Genomic DNA, 19,572 nt, shown 5'->3' on the forward strand with positions numbered 1-19,572 from the left:
TAAAAGAGACCTCTTTGACCTTGTTAACAAGCAGGTATTTGTGTGGTAATAACCAGGATTTTCCCCAACAGAAATGATTGACAAATGTATTCCAGAAAGTTGTGACATAAGGAATGGATACAATATCCATTTGAAATATAGATCTGTTGTTCTGAGGGAGCAAGGAGAAAACATGTTTTCCTATTGGAGAGTCAACTGGATTATGCGAGGGTAGGTCAAGAAGGTGAGGTCTGGTTAGTGGTTACACCTCTAAACAACATGAGAGTTCCAGATGGAATAGCATCAAAGACTATGGCGACCTCTCTGGGTATTGTAACGAGATAAAAATGCGTCATAATTGAGTAACATTCCTTCTATATTAAAAAGTTGTCTCACCAGCAGGATATGATTATGAAACCAGTTCTTAAAAAATAAAGACATGTTTCTATACAAAATATCCTTATTGTTCCAAATGAAATACCTATGCGGGAAACATTATGTTTATATATTAACGGCCACGCTAAGAATACTTGTCAATGAAAAGCAGATAATTTTGTAGGAACCGTATCAATGTTATAGTTACAAAGTAACATACATTTGAAGCCACCAAAACTGGAGAAGATATAATGCGGGATGAAATTCGATATTGAAGTTGGATTCTTTAAGAAATGTTTATCCCAATTTATCTTAAAAGTATTTTTCAAAGTATGAAAATCAAAAAAATGTAGACCACCATATTCATATGTGTTCATAACGACAGATTTCCTAATATAAGGTGTACATTTTTCCAACCCTGACTTTCACACGGACTCTTCCCATATGAACCCTCTTTATCGCGAGATTCAGAAACTTTACCTTATTTACGAATATGCGCATGCGCACTCCCTCCCGAAAATTTCCTTGGTGAGTGACGCGGTTGAGAAGCGAAATAGCAGCGAACAGGACAATAAACAATGGCGACAGTGGCAACTGCAGCGGGTGGAACGGGTTCAGGGGGACCTGCAGCCGGCCCTGTGGGCGTCGGTACTGCGGTGGGACGTAAGAAAGATGGAGGTCCTTCGTCGAAATACTGGGAGTGCTCAGAAACGGTCTCTCAGATCGATTCGGTGCGCCAATGGATCGGGAAACACTACAAAAAGGTTAGCGAGCGCTGGTTTTAACCTCCATTGATTTCCATCGTCAAGGCACGCGTCTCTAGCACAATGGAAGTGCTATCTCTTTCAATCTATCGCTCCCATTAGGTACTTGTGGCAAACTAGATATTAATAGATAGCTTCATGCATCTAAAGATATCCATCACAACATTACCCAACAACATGAACATTACATGTCAAGCGATAGCTAGGCAAGCTAACATTAGCTGCTAACTGAACAGCTATCGTACCGTCCGTTTGATTTGTTGCACGGCCAACACTAACGTTAGCTGAAGAGTTGTCTGTTTGTGTAACCTACCAATCTAGGGTAGCAAGGTAACATAATTACTCCTGTTTTCATCTGACTCTCTATCTGAGCGTAACGTTAGCTGGCTAGCTAACGTAACGAAAACTAGTTTAGGTAGGTAAGATAATCTAGTTAGCATGTCTTGAGACGGTATCATTGATGTAAACATTGTTGTGGTGAACAGGTGTTGTGCCGAAAATCTCCCCCCTGCAGGAATCCCCCCTTATAATTTCCTTGATTTTGTGGCTAGAGTCAAATACTTTCTGTGGCACACATCAGTCAAATACTTTATATATAACGAACTTCGTCAGGATAGGCAACCGAAATGCTTAATGAATGTATGTGTGTTATATTAAACATAGAGGGAGTAAAATGTTGGCAAGCAATAAACATTTCAGAACAACTATGGCTGAATTATTATCCTTACACTCTCAAAAATACTAGTCGAATAAGACATGGGAGAGATGACGAATTTTGGCAACGAGATTTATTTATAGACTAATACAAATCAGTAGCGGATGTAGGTACGGAAGGCATCTTGCCTGGTGCGCTCCCGGGGGCGGTCGGGCGCTGAAGGGGGGGTTCGCCCAGGGCGCCATACAAGCTAGAACCGCCACATACACTTGAAACAAATAGCCAACCCGAAAACTGCAGACAAAAATGCTTTATGCTACTAAGATGAGTGAAATATTAGCTGAACGGACAACGGAGTGAAGTGCAGAAATCTAAGCAAGCAAGTCACCGCAATGAACGCGAAGGGGGGAGATTTTCGGCACAACGCTGGCAATGCACGGGACTTGATGTAATTAACAACATTGGTTAGCTACAGTAACATTGTTATTGACCAGAGAATAGCAGACAGGTCGATTGGTCCACTGATGACTTACATTATGTCTAAGTAATTAGCTGAATCGTCTTGATGGGAAACCTCGACTACCTCATGTACTGAACTACTTTGCGCTGGAGACAAACAGTGTTCCACACACAACCAAGCAATGGCTGACTGCAGCAAACCATCAAAACATCTCAGCCGTGGATTTCCCAAAACAACTTTGTTGAAAAGAAGTAGCTAGCTACTGTAAACTATTTTCTACTGTATTTATTTTCTTGAAACTAGGGAGCCACTCTTTTCAGTGACCAGGGAAGGGGCCTCACTGAAAGAAAAAGTGATGTCATATCACCCCACATTTACCTAAGAAAGGCTGCTGTTTTGGTCTTATAGTATGATCTATCTACTCATGAGATCTTGTGTGTGCCTGCATTAGCCATGTGTTAGTCTGACCAATGTAGCCTAACACTTCTGTGGTCTCACAATATTCAATCCCTCCTTTGTCACACATGAGTGTGCCGCCCTCACTAACTCAGTGGTTTTGTTGTGTCTCAGTATGTACAGGCAGACTCTCCCTCCAATAAGTCCCTGGCAGGGCTGGTGGTGCAGCTGCTTCAGTTCCAGGAAGATGCTTTCGGACGGAGGGTCAACAACCCTGCCCTCACCAAGTTACCTGTGAGTATCTCTTCCACACGCGTCTTTACACCTGACCAGACAGGGACGGGACCTACACACACAGTGATATTTTTTGGGCAAGGGAAGTGTGGGCTGTAGAGTGTTGTAGGGCTTCCCAATTTCTTCTTCACATTTTGTGTCACAGTAGTTTGCCATGTCTTTATCTATCTGAGCTAGCTTGTGTGAATGTCCCTCGCCTTTTCTTCTGTATTGCCTCATCAGACCAAGAGCTTCCTGGACTTCAAGGCAGGGGGTGCTCTGTGTCATATCCTGGGCTCCACCTACAAGTTCAAGAGCGAGCAGGGCTGGTGAGTAGGGTCTTGATTTGAATACTTTTTTTTTTTTTAATGCATAATTTCCACCTTGGACTAATCATGTATATGTGGAATGGATATTTGACACGTTCTTTCTCCTATGGAATCACATAGAAGGTAGCGGTTGCTCCAAGAGAGGGAGGGGAAAAGATGCCCTGTGGAGTTGAGACTGTAAGTAACATGTTCTATCCCTCCTATCTGTGCAGGCGTAGGTTTGACCTGCAGAACCCCTCCAGGATGGACAGGAATGTGGAGATGTTCTTGAATGTAGAGAAGACCCTGGTTCAGAATAACTGCCTGACTCGACCAACCGTGTTCCTGGTGCCTGACATGGAGCAGAAGCAGGCCAATAAGCTGAAGGACATCATCAAAAGACACCAGGTAAGACACGCCCACCCAAATCGCACCAACCAATGGTAGGATTGTTTCACCACTCACCAGAAATTCAAATGGCATCATAAAGCTACTCTCCTTCCTTTCCTTTAGGGCTCCATCACTGAGGACAAGTCTAAGGCCACCCATCATATCTACCCCTCATCAACCCAGCAGGAGGATGGTAAGTGATGTGCTCTGCTGAGAAAGGAAATAAAGCTCCCCCTTGCAATGTATATATCATCTACTTTGTTACTTGGTCCCATGTGGCTCAGTTGGTAGAGCGTCTGCTAAATTGCTGAAATGTACAAAAATTATATATTGTTATATACATATGCCTAAATTCTGGTGTAGTCTGGATTGTGCTGTATTCTTTGAATCTAATTCCTTATGGTCACCTTACAGAGGCTTATTCTACTCTCATATCACATTTCAAAGAAAGTGAAATGTGTGTATACAGTAATATACTATTATGAATACAGTAGTCTGTATGCATTACTTGAGGATGTGTGTGTATACGCTGATAAAAAGGTGTGTGTTTGTCTTGCAGAGGAGTGGCTGCGTCCGGTCATGCGTAAGGACAAGCAGGTGCTGGTGCACTGGGGCATGTACCCAGACAGGTGAGAGACTGGCACCGTTAGACTTCAGCTTTGCTGGTTCACTCTGCCCTCTTACACATCCACCCACTGTGACCTGTTACTGACCTTTAAACCCTCTTCTCTGTGTGGTCAGTTATGACACCTGGGTGTCCACCAGCGACGTGGAGGGGGATGTGGAGGACCCACCCACCTCTGAGAAGCCCTGGAAGGTGAGGATGGAGCAGCCAGTCATGTTAATGTTTTATATAGGCCAAATCAACCCCTGCCTCCAGCCTGAAAAGTACTAGCAGACAACACCACCCTTGAGTAGTGGATTAGTTTCGACTCCTCCTCTCCCAGGTGCATGCCAAGTGGGTTCTGGACACCGACGCCTTCAACGAGTGGATGAATGAGGAAGACTATGAGGTGGACGAGAACAAGAAGACTGTGAGCTTCCGCCAGAGGATCTTCCCAAAGGAGGAGGAGGTAGGCCAAACTCTGAGGTGTGTGTTATGGATTCTTAGGAAGTGTGTGTTTAAGTGAGTTGCTGCACCCTGTGGATTGTTGTCTTGTTTGTCTGTCTGTGTCGTGTCACCCATCCTTTCAAATTCTTCCTCTCCTCACCACCACATCCTCCCTCTTCTCCTCCCCCGCTCCCCTCTGTGTGAGACCGTTCCATCCTCTCATTCTCTCTCTCTCTCACCTGGCCATCCCTCGTGGTTCTGATCAGTCTTCCCGTACACCCGATCGCAAGGAGCGCAAGGCCAACGCCGCCGGGAAGAAGAGGAGGCGCTCGCCATCTCCCCCGACCACCCCAGCCGAGTCCCGCAAGAAGGGTGGCAAGAAGGGGTGAGTCCCCCTATAGCCACAGATCTAGGACCAGCTTAACCTTCCCAAAACCTAACCTTAGCCATTAGGGAGAAAAACACTAAACTGACCATGGATCAGTGTCTTGGGAAAACTCCACCGACCCTTGACCTCTTCTCCTGTCCCCAGGAACCCTGCGTCTCACTGGAAGCGTCGTGGCCACCGTGGCGAGGACGAGGAGGAGGAAGAGGACCTGACCAAGGACATGGAGGACCCCTCGCCTGTTCCCAGCATGGAGGAGGTCACTTTGCCCAAGAACGGTCAGTTGATTGTCCAACTCGTCCCTCTCATTGTCTCCCTCTCCCACATCTGCTCTCCTCCCTCTTGATCCTTCACTCTGTCTTCTTTCTCACCCATACCCCTCCTCCTCCTCGTGTTCCTCCCCTCTCTTCTCCTTCATTGGCTCAGTCACTCTAAATCACATGTTGTAAATCTCCCATTCTCTCTCTCATGGTCCTGTTTCTTTCTCTCAGTGCATCCATCTTATGCTTGTCACCGTGTTGACTTGCAGTTTATTCAACTCTGTAGTAACTGCAGTTTTTTCCCCTGAATTATTTATTTTCTAACTGTTACACACCACACATGTACACTCTGTCCTTGCCAAGATGGCATGGAGTTGCCCGGGGGGACTTTCTTCAGTGGTGCATTGAATGGAGTGCTATTTGAGCTGGAAGTGCTCTAAGCCAAACGCACTTAACTAAAAATTGCCTTTTTGGACCCAGTCCCATCTGCAATGTCCCACTTCTGCAACCCCCTCCCCCCTCTATCTATTTCCGTGGTTGCTTTTGAAAAGAGAGCTTACAAGAGAAAAGAGAGCCAATAGCCACTGTCAGTGTATTTCACCACTACCATACTCTGGCTATTCTTCAGCCTTTTTTCCCCTTCCCTGTCCTCAGTGAACTCTAAGAAAGACAACGAGAACACCCCAGTGAAGGGAGGGGCAGTGGCTGATTTGGGTGAGTGTGTGCAGAACTATTTCAGTGTTTAAGTATCTACCTGTCTCAGTACTAAACTGTCAATCACCGAGATGTATTGAGTCAAGCAATGGATAGAGTGATGTCATAACGTCCCCTCTCGGTCTTCCAGATGATCTGGAGGATGACTCTGTGGTCTCTGGAGGCAAGGTAACACCAGCTTTTCCTTAACCTTTAATGATTGCCTCTAAATGCGGTCTCTTCTTCATCGTAAACTGTTCCCTATTCACCCACAACCATAGTCGTCATTGATAGATCTATGGTCAGATTATCCTAACCCCCACTTCTTAGCAAATCCAGAAGGGAGATGGAAAAATATCTCACCTGGTGTCTGTTTTAGAGGCAATGTCTACCCATTTGTAGATTTGGGCCCGGTTTCCCGATAGCGATGGAACTTAGGCCTACGGCTGTTTTTAACAATGCATATTTCCTACAACTGCCGAAGACATGCATTTCCAAAAACACCACGCTGAGAGAACGGTCACGAAGTGCAGCGTTGGAACATGTGTCCATACTGATAGGATCGAAAGAGAGTGCTGGTCTCGATCAGCTTTCTCCATTCAAATCTTTCTTTAAAATTAGAATTATTTCACAATACTGATGACGGATCAGCTCCTATTACCACCTATGGCTGCTAATATTGAGTCTGTTTATTATAATGCTTACCCAATGACAACGCACTAAGTCACCAATTTGTCACATCATTGAGCACGTTAGGCTACACATCATGAAATATATTGAGACAAATTAGACAGTAGCCTACAAGTACCAAAATAGAACTCTGTTGTATCCATCGCAAAGATATTGGCAACTTTTGTATTTGTAGTCAACTTTGTTCTGAAGTTATCAGCAGTCAGAGACTGATAAATCATGTGATTCTATGTTTAGCGGAGGTCTACTGTGTATCAAGTGACGCGGGAGGGCAAAAAAGCAGCTAACAATGCACTTAGCTGTTCTACGAGTGGTTTGAGGCATGCGTTAGATTACGAGTGTTTTCCAGTGCAGCGTTAACTCATTCAGATCCAGTTTTTCTACATTTGGGATGGGATTATTCCTGATTTAATCTGGAAATACTGCTTTTCTAACATTTTATCCTCTGTTCATATATAATAGAAACTGACCAAGAACTAGCCAAAATTCTGCTCTCCTTTCTTGCCTATGTTGATCTGATCCCATCCGTGTGACTCTGTCTCCCCCTGCAGGAGGAGGAGGAGCAGGGCAAGGCCGAGGTCAACCGCCTCATCGACTCCAGCGAGGACAACGTGACCGAGCAGACCCACCACATCATCATCCCCAGCTACGCCGCCTGGTTCGACTACAACTGGTGAGGATGGCCCCACTGTTCTTAGTGTGTGGGGAGTGTATCATGGGCTGTATTTTATGTTTGTGTCTTGAGTTTACCCCGCCCCCTTCTCTTTCAGTATCCACGAGATTGAGAGGCGTGCACTGCCAGAGTTCTTCAACGGCAAGAACAAGTCCAAGTCCCCAGAAATGTGAGTCAGTGGAGAACACTGCCCAACACATCAACTCACTCAACCCATTAAAGAACTGCAGACGCACGCTTTCACTAAGAATCTTTCATAGTACAAACACACCCATTGCTGTCTAACACATGGCGTCCCTATTTGTTCCGATCCTTCTGTGTTTTTTTTCTCAATGTGTTTGTCCCTGTCAGATACCTGGCCTACCGTAACTTCATGATCGACACGTACCGGCTCAACCCCCAGGAGTACCTGACCTCCACCTCCTGCCGCAGGAACCTGACGGGAGACGTGTGTGCCGTCATGAGGTGAAGGGTCAAGGGGTTAACGTGAAATGGATTCCCTAGGGCAGAAGTTAGGACATTGTTCGTCAGGGCACACCGTATGCAAGACACTTTGTAATATGTGTTGTTTTTATAGGACACGTTTAGGTTGTCCCTTACTGTTCCAGTTAATTTTTTCCCGTTTGGTGCTTAATGAATATGACCCAGGTTTAGTTGGACTCACTGATCAAGAGTGATGATTGTGGAGTAAATTCTTTGCATATATCTGTCATGTCTCTCTACTAGGGTCCATGCGTTCCTGGAGCAGTGGGGGCTGGTGAACTACCAGGTGGATGCTGAGAGCCGCCCCCTCCCCATGGGCCCCCCGCCCACCCCCCACTTCAACGTGCTGGCTGACACCCCCTCTGGCCTGACGCCGATGCACCACCGCCCCCCACAGGTTAGATAGACAACTACATGGAGCTATGGTCATATTTCTTTCATCTGTCTAGTCCTTTCAGGTTGTTGGATACTGAGGGAGTAGGGGCTAGGGGAAGGGTCTTTAAACCCAATCCTGTTAGTGCCGATAGCGAATTATATCCAAATACACATACAGGCGTTGTGTGTATGTAACCGTTGATTTTGATTATTTAATGGGTCATACATGTTGTGAAAGTATTCACTGCATCCTCTGACCACAGTGTGATTCCTTTCAACCTCCCCCCTGTCTCTCCATCCATCCTTCTAGATCCCCTCTGGCCAGCAGATGCTCAACTTCCCAGAGAAGGGCAAAGACAAGCCCTCTGACATGCAGAACTTTGGCCTGCGTAATGACCTCTACTCCAAGAAGAACCCCAAGAGTAAAGGAACCAGCGGCGGCCGAGAGTGGACCGAGCAGGAGACTCTGCTCCTATTGGAGGTATGTCAGTCACAACAGACCAGCTGACCAATCACAAACATAATCTAAAACCTACCAGCCTATCAGAGCCCTTCTCATTCCTCCATCTCCTCCCTACCAGGCTCTGGAGATGTACAAAGACGACTGGAACAAGGTGTCGGAGCACGTGGGCTCGCGCACCCAGGACGAGTGTATCCTGCACTTCCTGCGTCTGCCCATCGAGGACCCTTACCTGGAGAACTCTGAGTCGTCCCTGGGCCCCCTGGCCTACCAGCCCGTACCCTTCAGCCAGTCAGGCAACCCCGTCATGAGCACCGTGGCCTTCCTGGCCTCCGTGGTGGACCCCCGTGTGGCCTCCGCTGCTGCCAAGGCAGCCCTGGGTACGTGTTGTGGGGGCTGGGTACGTGTTGTGGGGGCTGGGTACGTGTTGTGGGGACTGGGTACGTGTTGTGGCGACTGGGCACGTGTTGTGGCGACTGGGCACGTGTTGTGGCGACTGGGCACGTGTTGTGGCGACTGGGCACGTGTTGTGGCGACTGGGCACGTGTTGTGGCGACTGGGCACGTGTTGTGGCGACTGGGTACGTGTTGTGGCGACTGGGTACGTGTTGTGGCGACTGGGTACGTGTTGTGGCGACTGGGTACGTGTTGTGGCGACTGGGTACGTGTTGTGGCGACTGGGTACGTGTTGTGGCGACTGGGTACGTGGGTCATTTGCAAGGGTGTTTTATCACAATGTGTTGATTCACAAAATATATATTTTTAATTTGTATGTAATATCACGCTTCATGTAGTGTGTCGTAATATCGCTGTGTGTTTGAACATATCTGTGTGTGTGTGTGGAGGAACTATCACAAGGTGTGAGTCTGTAGCTAACTACAGTGTCTCCCTCTCTCTCCAGAGGAGTTTAGCCGTGTGCGTGAGGAGGTGCCAGCAGAGCTGGTGGAGGCCCATGTGAAGAAGGTGCAGGAGGCGGCCCGCAGCACGGGCAAGGTAGACCCCGCCTATGGCCTGGAGAGCAGCGGCATCGCAGGAACCGCCCCCGAGGAGCCCGAGAAGACCGGTAACACACACACTCGGAGCAGAACACATGCATTCAGATATTCGTACACACAGTCACACATTTGCAAAGATGGATAAAAAATACTCTTGTGCGTACACAAACATAAAAACGATCACACGGTATACAACATTGATCGGGAGGGGGGGAAACAATAGTTATATATTGGGATAAAAATTTTTTTACTGTTTTGTCAAGATCACTATTTTTGCGATAGTTGGTTGTACCTGCACCAAAACTCCAGTATTTTTTCTTCATAGCTCATTCTCCATCTTTTTAAATAAGGAGCCAATTTGATATCAGCAATTTTATTTCCATGACTGATAGACTCGTTTTCATGGCTCTCTTGTCTCTGCAGAAGACCTCTGGTGAGCAATTTGTTTGGAACATCAAATCTCAATAAAGTCACAGTATCGAATAGCAATACATATAGAATCGTGTAAACACACAGGCCTTCATATAAACACACAAAAGCATTCTCTCATCACATACATCCAACATACTCATGCATGCAATACTCACTCACACAAAATACCCACCCATATACACACCCCCCACATTTAGACGGAGTACTGAGTGTTACCAGTGGAGGGCAGCAAATGGCCAAGACACAGACAGCCCACAGCTAACAGGTTAGGGCGAGGCTGCTCGTAGCCAGCTGTCCGCAGGTCACCTTATACCTACCTCCTGCGTGTGTGTGCGCTCACGTGGGTAAAGCCAGATGTTTATTCTCACCAATACATTTTGAGGTACCAGCTGAAATCAGGATGGCCAGTGGGGGGCGACGTAGAGGTTTCTTCCGAGTGTTATGTCTATGTGTCCGGCTGTCGTGGTAACCAGTGGATTAGAACAGCAGATGGGGCGTGGGGGAAGGGGTTGAAACTGGGTCAACACACTATGCTACGGCCTCAATGCCTGGTACACACACAGCAATCGCTCAATCAGCAATTATACATGAATAAATACATGTTACACATACATGCATTAACAACTAATAAATTGCCTAAATGCATTCAATACCCTCCCCAAAGCAGTCTACCATCTCTCATACAGGTCAATACTCGCATAGTAAAAACGCGCCCAAATGCACATGCGGACATGTTTTTTTCCAAACACACACATTCATGCACTCTCACTCGGCATCGACTCGCTCACTTTCTCCCACATTTGCACAAACGCTCGCTCGCACGCACACACACATACTGTCATTCCTAACCACAGTAATGTCTGAATCATGGTGAGGTTCTACTTAGGATGCGTCATCTGTTTGTGATCAGTTTCTCTGAGAGATGTCTTGTTCTTTGTCTAGCCCTCTTCTCAAAGCCCCTCCCTCTCTCTCTCCCTGTCACTGTAGAGCCAGCAGAGACGGAGAAGATGGAAACAGACTCCGACTCCCAGCAGCCTGACAAGGTGAGACGGCCCAGGGGTGAGGTCTTTAGTTTAGTTTATTAATTCAACCATTAAAAAGATTTACCGGCATACATAAAACTGAAAAAGCCATACATGCACATGAGTTATATCATGGAGGATAACGCACAATAAAGTCTGGGACTTATTTCCATTGTTAAATCATGGAGGATAACACACAATCAAGTCTGGGACTTATTTCCATTGTTAAATCATGGAGGATAACACACAATCAAGTCTGGGACTTATTTCCATTGTGATCCTCTTGAAACAAGATGGCAAGGCAAGATGGAACACGGTTGAACACAGTATGACAGCGAGATAATGTAACAAAGAAGAACAACATCCATCTCATCATTGCAGTTACATCGTAGGGGACATTCATATGTGCACAGAAGACATCAAACAGTTTTTAGCTTTATTTTTAACGCTGGCAGTCGTACAGTCTGCCCCTCCATTTACTACTCTCCGTCTTTCGCTTACTCTGGTCTCCATCCATCCTATCTCTGTGTTTAGGATGGCCACGGGGCAAATGTAACACCACAGATAACGTTAGCAGGAGTTAGCCATGCATCGTTGACCACTGGTTGAAATCTTCATTAACCTTCACTAGCCATCGCCTATCCACGCCGGTTCTAGTCCCGATGGCTTTACTGCAGGCTTTTTGAAATGCAGGGAATTAGCTTTGACCCTTGTTCGGTTTTGTGTATTTTTCTCCTTAGCTCTCAAGGACCTGTCTAGCTATAGTCTTCAGTTAGGTGTTTCTCAGTTCTGACCTGCATATACAGTGTATTCAGAACGCTTGACCTTTTCCTAATTTTGTTACGTTACAGCCTTATTCTATAATTTATTAAATAGTTTTTTTCCCCCTGCCTTATCGACACACCATACCCCATAATGATAAAGCAAAAACAAGTAAAACATTTTTTTTTTTTTTACTTAAGTATTCAGACCATTTGCTCAATACTCAATACACATTTGGCAGTGATTACAGCCTTCAGTGTTCTTGGGTATGTCGCTACAAGCTTGGTACACCTGTATTTGGGGAGTTCCTGCAGATCCTCTCAAGCTCTGTCAGGTTGGATGGGGAGCTTCGCTGCACAGCTATTTTCAGGTCTCTCCAGAGATGTTTGATCGGGTTCAAGTCTGGGCTCTGGCTGGGCCTCTCAAGTACATTCAGAGACTTGTGCCGAAGCCACTCCTGTGTTGTCTTGGCTGTGTGCATAGGGTCGTTGTTCTTTCGGAAGGTGATTCTTCACCCCAGTCTGAGGTCCTGAGCACTCTGGAGCAGGTTTTCATCAAGGATCTCTCTGTACCCTGCACCGTTCATCTTTGCCTCGATCCTGACTAGTCTCCCTGTACCCGCCGCTGAAAACCATCCCCACAGCATGACGCTACCACCACCATGCTTCACCGTAGGGATGATGCCAGGTTTCCTCCAGACGTGATGCTTGGCATTCAGGCCAAAGAGTTCAATCTTGGTTTCATCCGACCAGAGAATCTTGTTTGTCATGGTCTGAGAGTCTTTAGGTGCCTTTTGTCAAACTCCAAGCGTGCTGTCATGCCTTTTACTGAGGAGTGGTTTTGTCTGGCCACTCTACCATAAAGGCATGATTTGGTGCTGCAGAAATGGTTGTCCTGGAATGCTAGAGCTCTGTCAGTGACCATCTGGTTCTTGGTCACCTCCCTGACCAAGGCCCTTCTCCCCGATTGCTCAGTTTGGCTGGGCGGCCAGCTCTAGGAAGAGACTTGGTGGTTCCAAACTTCTTCCATTTAAGAATGATGGAGGCCACTGTGTCCTTGGGGACCTTCAATACTGTAGAAATGTTTTGGTACCCTTCCCCAGATCTGTGCCTCGACACAGTCCTGTCTCTGAGCTCTACGGACAATTCCTTCGACCTCATGGCTTGGTTTTTGCTCTGACATGCACTGTCAATTGTGGGACCTTTATATAGACAGGTGTGTGCCTTTCCAAATCTTGTCCAATCAATTGAATTTACTGCAGGTGGACTCCCAAATTGTAGAAACATCGGAAGGATGATCAATGGAGACAGGATGCACCGGAGCTCAATTTCGAGTCTCATAGCAAAGGGTCTGAATACTTATGTAAATAAGCTATTTCTGTTTTTTTTTTTTTTTATACATTTGCTAACATTTCTAAAACCTTTTTTTGCTTCGTCATAGTGTGTAGATTGCTGAGGATTTTTATTTATTTAATCCATTTTAGAATAAGGCTGTAACATATCACAATGTGGAAAAAGTGAAGGGGTCTGAATACTTTCCGAAGGCTCTGTAAATATAATCAGCTGTAACGCCACAGTCTTACCTGTCTCTGTCTCAGGCTGAGTCTAAGGATGAGGCGGAGAAGCCCAGTGAGTCTGCTGAGAAGCTGGCTGAGGGAGAGAAGGTGAAGAGCGAGATGACCGAGCCGTCGGAGCGGGAGGAGGGAGAGAAAGAGGGAGGAGAGGGCAAGGCTTCAGCAGGTAGAGTAGATGGTTATTCCGCTTCGATTGAATCATCCATTTTTGGGGGAGGGTCGGATAAGTCCAGCATTGACTTGATTGATAATGTTTATGCAATGTTTTCAGACAAAGACGAGGAGGCCATGGAGACCTCGGAGGAAGACAAGGAGAAGGAGGAGCAGGGAACGATGGAAGAGGAGGAGAGGAAGAAGCTAGAGCCGGACGGGGGGGAGGGGAACATTGCCACTGCAGCCGCCGCTGCCCTCGCCTCAGCTGCCACCAAGGCCAAGGTGAGCTTCTTCCAGAGGGCCATGGGGATAGCACTTTGTATATCGAGCCCCAAGACTACACCGCAAGCATAGCGCTAGCTTTCAGTATGTGCTGTTTTTGGTGTTTGAAACCAGAAGTAGCAAACGGAGCCGACTTGTCAGTTAGAAACGTCAACGAAATGCTTGAAATAGACCTGAGGCCTTAACAGATGCTTCAGCAGCTCCAGCTCCATTCACTCATGCTATGCTTGTGCTGCCGGTGTAGCATCTCATTGATCGGTGTGTCCGTTTTACCCACGGCTCAAAAGCGCTTGCGCTACTCTTACACTACCTGGCCAGTCTAGTTTGGCGAAGCTTTATATTTCTGTTACATCTCTTTCCTCTGTATTTCTCCCTGTAGCACCTGGCGGCGGTGGAGGAGAGGAAGATCAAGTCTCTGGTGGCTCTGCTGGTGGAGACTCAGATGAAGAAGCTGGAGATCAAGCTCAGACACTTTGAGGAGCTGGAGACCATCATGGACCGAGAGAAAGAGGCTGTAAGTAGTGGCACCGAGGTGGATTGTGGGAAACGTAGTTCAGTGGGAGACTGCATGCTGGGTTGAAGTCGCTTGTAGTTTCAGACCCCTTTGGGGTGTGAAAGGATTGGATATGCATCTTGATTGTAGTGGTATCTAGGCTATATCAGTGTCAGTTGTCATCCATCCAGGCATTTCAGAGACGTGTGTGTGAGGGAGAGCCAACGACAGATGGATAACTTGGAAGGACAAAGAGCTGCTTTTGGGAGTGGGCCTATATCTACAACATGAGCAGACGTGAAAAGCGTCAATATTAAACGTTTGCATTAATAATTGGTGGTAATTATGAGGGGTAGTTGCAGAGTACACAGAGGATAGTAGAGTAAAGAGCATGCAAGCCTATGAAGGGAAAGCGCTTTGGGGGGGGGGGATCAGGCATCGTTGCTTTGTCCATTTGGGTACACATGGTTTAAGAGCAGTAAAATAAGTTAGTCAACTAACTGCTGGGTAGATAGTGGGCCTCTAGGCCAGTGGAAAGTGTTTGTGTCAGGAGTGTAAAACTGTAAAGCGTGGAGCTGCTGTGGACCGCAGCCCAGTTGAACAGCCTGATAAATAGTGCATGAAAAAGCCAGCCAGCCGTTACATAACCCTCTGGAACAGCACCCAGGCTGCCTCCCTCCTACCGTTACCACAGGCTGTAAACACTGGGTTACACACACACTCTCATACGCACACTGTGTCTCTGTCTTAGACATACACACACACACTAAATAAGGGCACTCCTCACTGTCTTACTACTCCACACTTTTCCACCACTACAAATGTACTTAACAGGGCACACACAGGGAATAGACTTCTCCACCTCTCTCCATCCCTGTGTCTCTGTAGGGTTTCTGGTAATGGAATTCACCCGTTGATTCCGTGTCAGAGAGAGTGTTAGTGGTTTATTGCATGCAAGCAATCCCTTTATCGACATTTCCAGCCATTGCTCCCTCTCTCCTTCCTGCTTCCAGAGTGGTCCTGTTTCACTGCCCCCTCTCTTCCTCCCCACAGTCATTCCATTGCTTTTCCTCTCTCCTTCCTGCTTCCAGAGTAGTCCTGTTTCACTGCCCCCTCTCTTCCTCCCCACAGTCATTCCATTGCTTTTCCTCTCTCCTTCCTGCTTCCAGAGTGGTCCTGTTTCACTGCCCCCTCTCTTCCTCCCCACAGTCTCATTCCATTGCTTTTCCTCTCTCCTTCCTGCTTCCAGAGTGGTCCTGTTTCACTGCCCCCTCTCTTCCTCCCCACAGTCTCATTCCATTGCTTTTCCTCTCTCCTTCCTGCTTCCAGAGTGGTCCTGTTTCACTGCCCCCTCTCTTCCTCCCCACAGTCTCATTCCATTGCTTTTCCTCTCTCCTTCCTGCTTCCAGAGTGGTCCTGTTTCACTGCCCCCTCTCTTCCTCCCCACAGTCTCATTCCATTGCTTTTCCTCTCTCCTTCCTGCTTCCAGAGTGGTCCTGTTTCACTGCCCCCTCTCTTCCTCCCCACAGTCTCATTCCATTGCTTTTCCTCTCTTCTTCCTGCTTCCAGAGTGGTCATGTTTCACTGCCCCCTCTCTTCCTCCCCACAGTCTCATTCCATGGCTTTTCCTCTCTCCTTCCTGCTTCCAGAGTGGTCCTGTTTCACTGCCCCCTATCTTCCTCCCCACAGTCTCATTCCATCGCTTTTCCTCTCTCCTTCCTGCTTCCAGAATGGTCCTGTTTCACTGCCCCCTCTCTTCCTCCCCACAGTCTCATTCCATCGCTTTTCCTCTCCCGCTGTACCGCTCTTCCCCTCTGTCATAATGTCAGCTATCGTGATCAGCTTGTCTTTATAGCTTATACTCTTTAATTATTTCCTTTCTCTTCTTATTCCTCTCCTTCGTTCTTTGATTTATCAATCCTGTTTCTGTATCATCACCCTGCTCCATATACCACTGTTGACTTGATGTATCGCTCTCTCGCTCTGTGTTCAATTAAATTAGCTTTATTGACATGATTATCTTTTCAAAGTGACACTATGAGTAATGATCAACCTTATGTCCTTGTGGACAGTGGGCTTTTGAGAATGATAATCATGATTAATAGTATAAAATTATGATTCCCCCCCCCCTCCAGTTGGAGTTGCAGAGGCAGCAGCTGCTGACGGAGCGCCAGGCCTTCCACATGGAGCAGCTGAAGTATGCTGAGATGAAGGCCCGCCAGCAGATGGAGCAGCAGCAGGCCAACGCAGCGGCCCAGGGCCCCGCACCCCACCATGGTCCCCCAGGGCCAGGCATGCACCACGGACCCTCCCACCACGGACCCCCTCCCGCCATGCACTCTGGACACGGCCCCCCCGGACCCGGGTTCCACCCCATGGGTCCCCACCACCCGCAACAGACAGGTAAGGACACACACACACAGGAGAACACCATCTCTCAGCAAAGAAGCACCCAAAAGTCCTGGAACTATATCCAAGGCAAGGGAATGACACCAAATATTAGCTAGGAAACATTAGCCTGTTTTCAAAAACATGTTCCAGCACACTGATTCTGTGATAGGCCAAGAGTCTCACCAAGCCTCTCCTTCTGTTTAGGGCCAATGGGAGGGCCCGGTCAGCCCATTCCAGGGCGCATGATGCCTAGCGGCCCCCCCACTGGCAGCATGCCTCCCATGATGGGTCCCCGCCACCCTGGAGCCCCCAACGGCATGTGTGAGTACACTATCCGTATCCGCCTTCCAGATCCTACTCAGCCAGAAAGTGTGTGTTGGTGTGTCCCATTCTCAAACCAGTGTGTTCTCTGTCCTCAGACCCTGGCCCCTCGCCTGTACAGGCTGATGGTATGCTCCCAGCGTCTGTGGGACCTCAAGCGGCAGCCCCAGCACGAGTTGCTGACAACTAAGATCCCTGCCCCCAAACAAACACACACCAACACACACACACCTCTTGTAAAACCTCAGCTCATTGATGGCCTTGCCACTGGCTAGGTGTTTTCTCAACTCCAAAAACTCCTCCTGGCTTACACACACACACACACACACACACCTCCCTCTCAGGGCACAGCGTCAAGGGGGCTGTGACTCTGGCCCTCCTAGTAAGAACACTGTTTTCTCCTCAGTCAGTCTGGTGTGGGGCAGATCAGATGGGCTCCTCCCAGTCATTTTAAAGAATATATTGTGTTTGTTCTCTATTTAAAAGAATATGAAGCTAATATTTTGGGAGAAAATCAGAGAACTCCCACTTTTCCCTCTTTCCTCTCACTTTTTAGAATGACACTAGTCTCTTCCTCTCCTTCAGCGCAACACCAACATCCCCTCTCTTCCTCCCTCTCCCTCGCGTCTTCCCCCCAACACAACACCAACAACCCCTCTCTTCCTCCCTCTCCCTCGCGTCTTCCCCCCAACACAACACCAGGGGAGCTGGTTGATCATTTAGGGACGTGTGTTGTGTACTGTAATGAATGGGATCATGAGGGTTTCCTTCGACACACACAGAGGGGACCAGTAACCCTCCCTTCACACACACACTCTTCTCACTGAGAATCTACCTCTCCACTTCGCTCTTCTGAAGCTAAAACACTGTAGTCCGAAGTGTGTGTTCAGTTGTTCGTTGTTGGCGTGTCAGAAGAGCAGAATGTGCGTACAGCAGAGACGGGTGTTTGATGACTGTCTGCTGGGCTGCTCTGCCCCCCCCCCCTCACCAGCCAGGCGTAGCACTGTACTACTCACACACTTCACTGAACCCTGCTCTAGTACACTGGGGGCTGCTCACACACAGGCCTAATATCCCACTGACCTTCATCCATCCTTTTAGTGAGCTAGGTATGGTGATATAGTTGTAGTTAAAAACCATGTGCTCTTCCTCAGTGGTGGAGTGGGCTTCTGGCTGTTCTGGTGCTGATAATGTAGCTGCTGCCGCTACCTAGCGCTACCTCTCTTCATCCATCTCCATTCATGTCAACACCCCTCTACACCTTTCTGCTACCTCTGCCTCCTCCCCTTCTTTGTCTGTCTGCTACCTCTCTAGAACTGCTCTTGCTCTCTGCTAGCTACCTCTCTGCTCTACGCACCCCTCTGCTACCTCTAGTACCCCTCTCTCATTCGCTGCCCACGTGACTGCTGCGTTACTGTTACCCTCTCCCCTCAGGTAGAATATCACACACGCATACACACAGCATCTCTCTCACGCTCTCACACACTTCCTCATTCAAGGTCTTTCCAGTCTGTTATATCACAAATGATGAGAACCCCCTACATCTTGTATCTTTTTTCAGTTTTATGTATTTTTAAGAATAAACTTTGTGTAGATTGAGTTATCTTTGTTCTTGGAAGTTTGTAGCATTTTTATTTTATTGTTTGTTTGGGTTTGTTGGTACTTGGACCTGGACAATGTCTAATAAATTGTTTTTGTATGAAGTGATGTCTGATATTTTCAGTAGTTCATTTATTCTGAACTAAATGTTGGATTTTGTTCTTACACTTGTTCGGTTTTTATAGATTTGTATTATTTCAGGGAGTGTAAAATATCTAGACTAGAGCATGACGAAATGCTCACATTATCCTGGGAAATAGTTAAGAATATTCTCTTTCTTTCCTATCTTTCTCTATACATATTTCGGGGTAGAAATGTTATGGTTGCAAAAAATAACTAAAGCCATATTTCATATTAAACACTGTCTGACACACAACCACACCTCAAACCAAAAAAAGTCTAATTTTGTCTGGTGAGGGGTCTAGGACAAAGGGCAAGGTGCTACAGGGGAGAGATGGTCTTTGTGTAGTTGTTTTGCTGTTTAGGCTCTTATGCAGCAGCTGCAAATGCATATGAGGAAAAATGATAACCGCGTCTATTCATCCTGGTGTCATTTAAACTCTAATCCCAGGCAGCCAGCACTGTAATCTGGCGAGAGGGGGGGGAGGTTTCTCTGCCCATGGAGATTGGCCAGGAGGATGTTATTGAGAGGGATGAGGGACGATTATGTCTTGGGTTGGGAGGGGTGTTTTTTATTTTTTTATCTGAGCAGCCGTAGAGGAGGGAAACTGTGATCACGCAGTACAGATACAGTAATGACAAAGCATCACCCTTTAGAACAGAGTTAGGCAACCCTGGTCCTGGAGGGTCACAAGCACTTCGTGTTTTTGATTTAACCAACCTGGAAGACCGGGTGTGTTGAATTTAGGCAATCACTGAA

The 19,572-nt window shown here is 47.2% G+C and overlaps 1 protein-coding gene across 2 annotated transcripts; it reads left to right on the top strand.

The window, feature by feature from the left end:
* The first annotated feature begins 932 nt into the window (after positions 1–932).
* Positions 933–18,800, top strand: LOC139564490 (SWI/SNF complex subunit SMARCC1-like). 2 transcript variants are annotated; one of them, XM_071384044.1, is made up of 26 exons: positions 933–1,118; positions 2,804–2,923; positions 3,146–3,231; positions 3,444–3,618; positions 3,724–3,793; positions 4,160–4,229; positions 4,342–4,417; positions 4,548–4,673; positions 4,918–5,036; positions 5,184–5,314; positions 5,951–6,010; positions 6,141–6,178; positions 7,231–7,352; positions 7,450–7,521; positions 7,704–7,817; positions 8,079–8,232; positions 8,521–8,691; positions 8,792–9,050; positions 9,571–9,732; positions 11,084–11,139; positions 13,478–13,619; positions 13,725–13,888; positions 14,268–14,402; positions 16,517–16,784; positions 16,977–17,093; positions 17,192–18,800. In XM_071384044.1, the coding sequence occupies exons 1-26, from the start codon at positions 933–935 to the stop codon at positions 17,281–17,283; spliced, it is 3,285 nt and encodes a 1,094-aa protein (XP_071240145.1). In that variant the 3' UTR covers positions 17,284–18,800. The 2 variants fall into 2 exon arrangements, with proteins under 2 accessions (XP_071240145.1, XP_071240146.1); XM_071384045.1 differs by having other exon boundaries at positions 4,942–5,036.
* The last annotated feature ends 772 nt before the right edge of the window (positions 18,801–19,572 follow it).

Source organism: Salvelinus alpinus, chromosome 35 (genome assembly GCF_045679555.1).
Source record: "Salvelinus alpinus chromosome 35, SLU_Salpinus.1, whole genome shotgun sequence".
NCBI classification, from domain to species: Eukaryota; Metazoa; Chordata; class Actinopteri; order Salmoniformes; family Salmonidae; genus Salvelinus; species Salvelinus alpinus.

Coding starts and splice junctions, on each gene's coding strand:
- LOC139564490 (XM_071384044.1), top strand. CDS start 933: ATGGCGACAGTGGCAACTGCAGCGGGTGGAACGGGTTCAGGGGGACCT. Junction 9,733..11,083: donor CGAGGAGCCCGAGAAGACCG/GTAACACACACA, acceptor CTGTCACTGTAG/AGCCAGCAGAGACGGAGAAG. Junction 14,403..16,516: donor TGGACCGAGAGAAAGAGGCT/GTAAGTAGTGGC, acceptor CCCCCCCTCCAG/TTGGAGTTGCAGAGGCAGCA.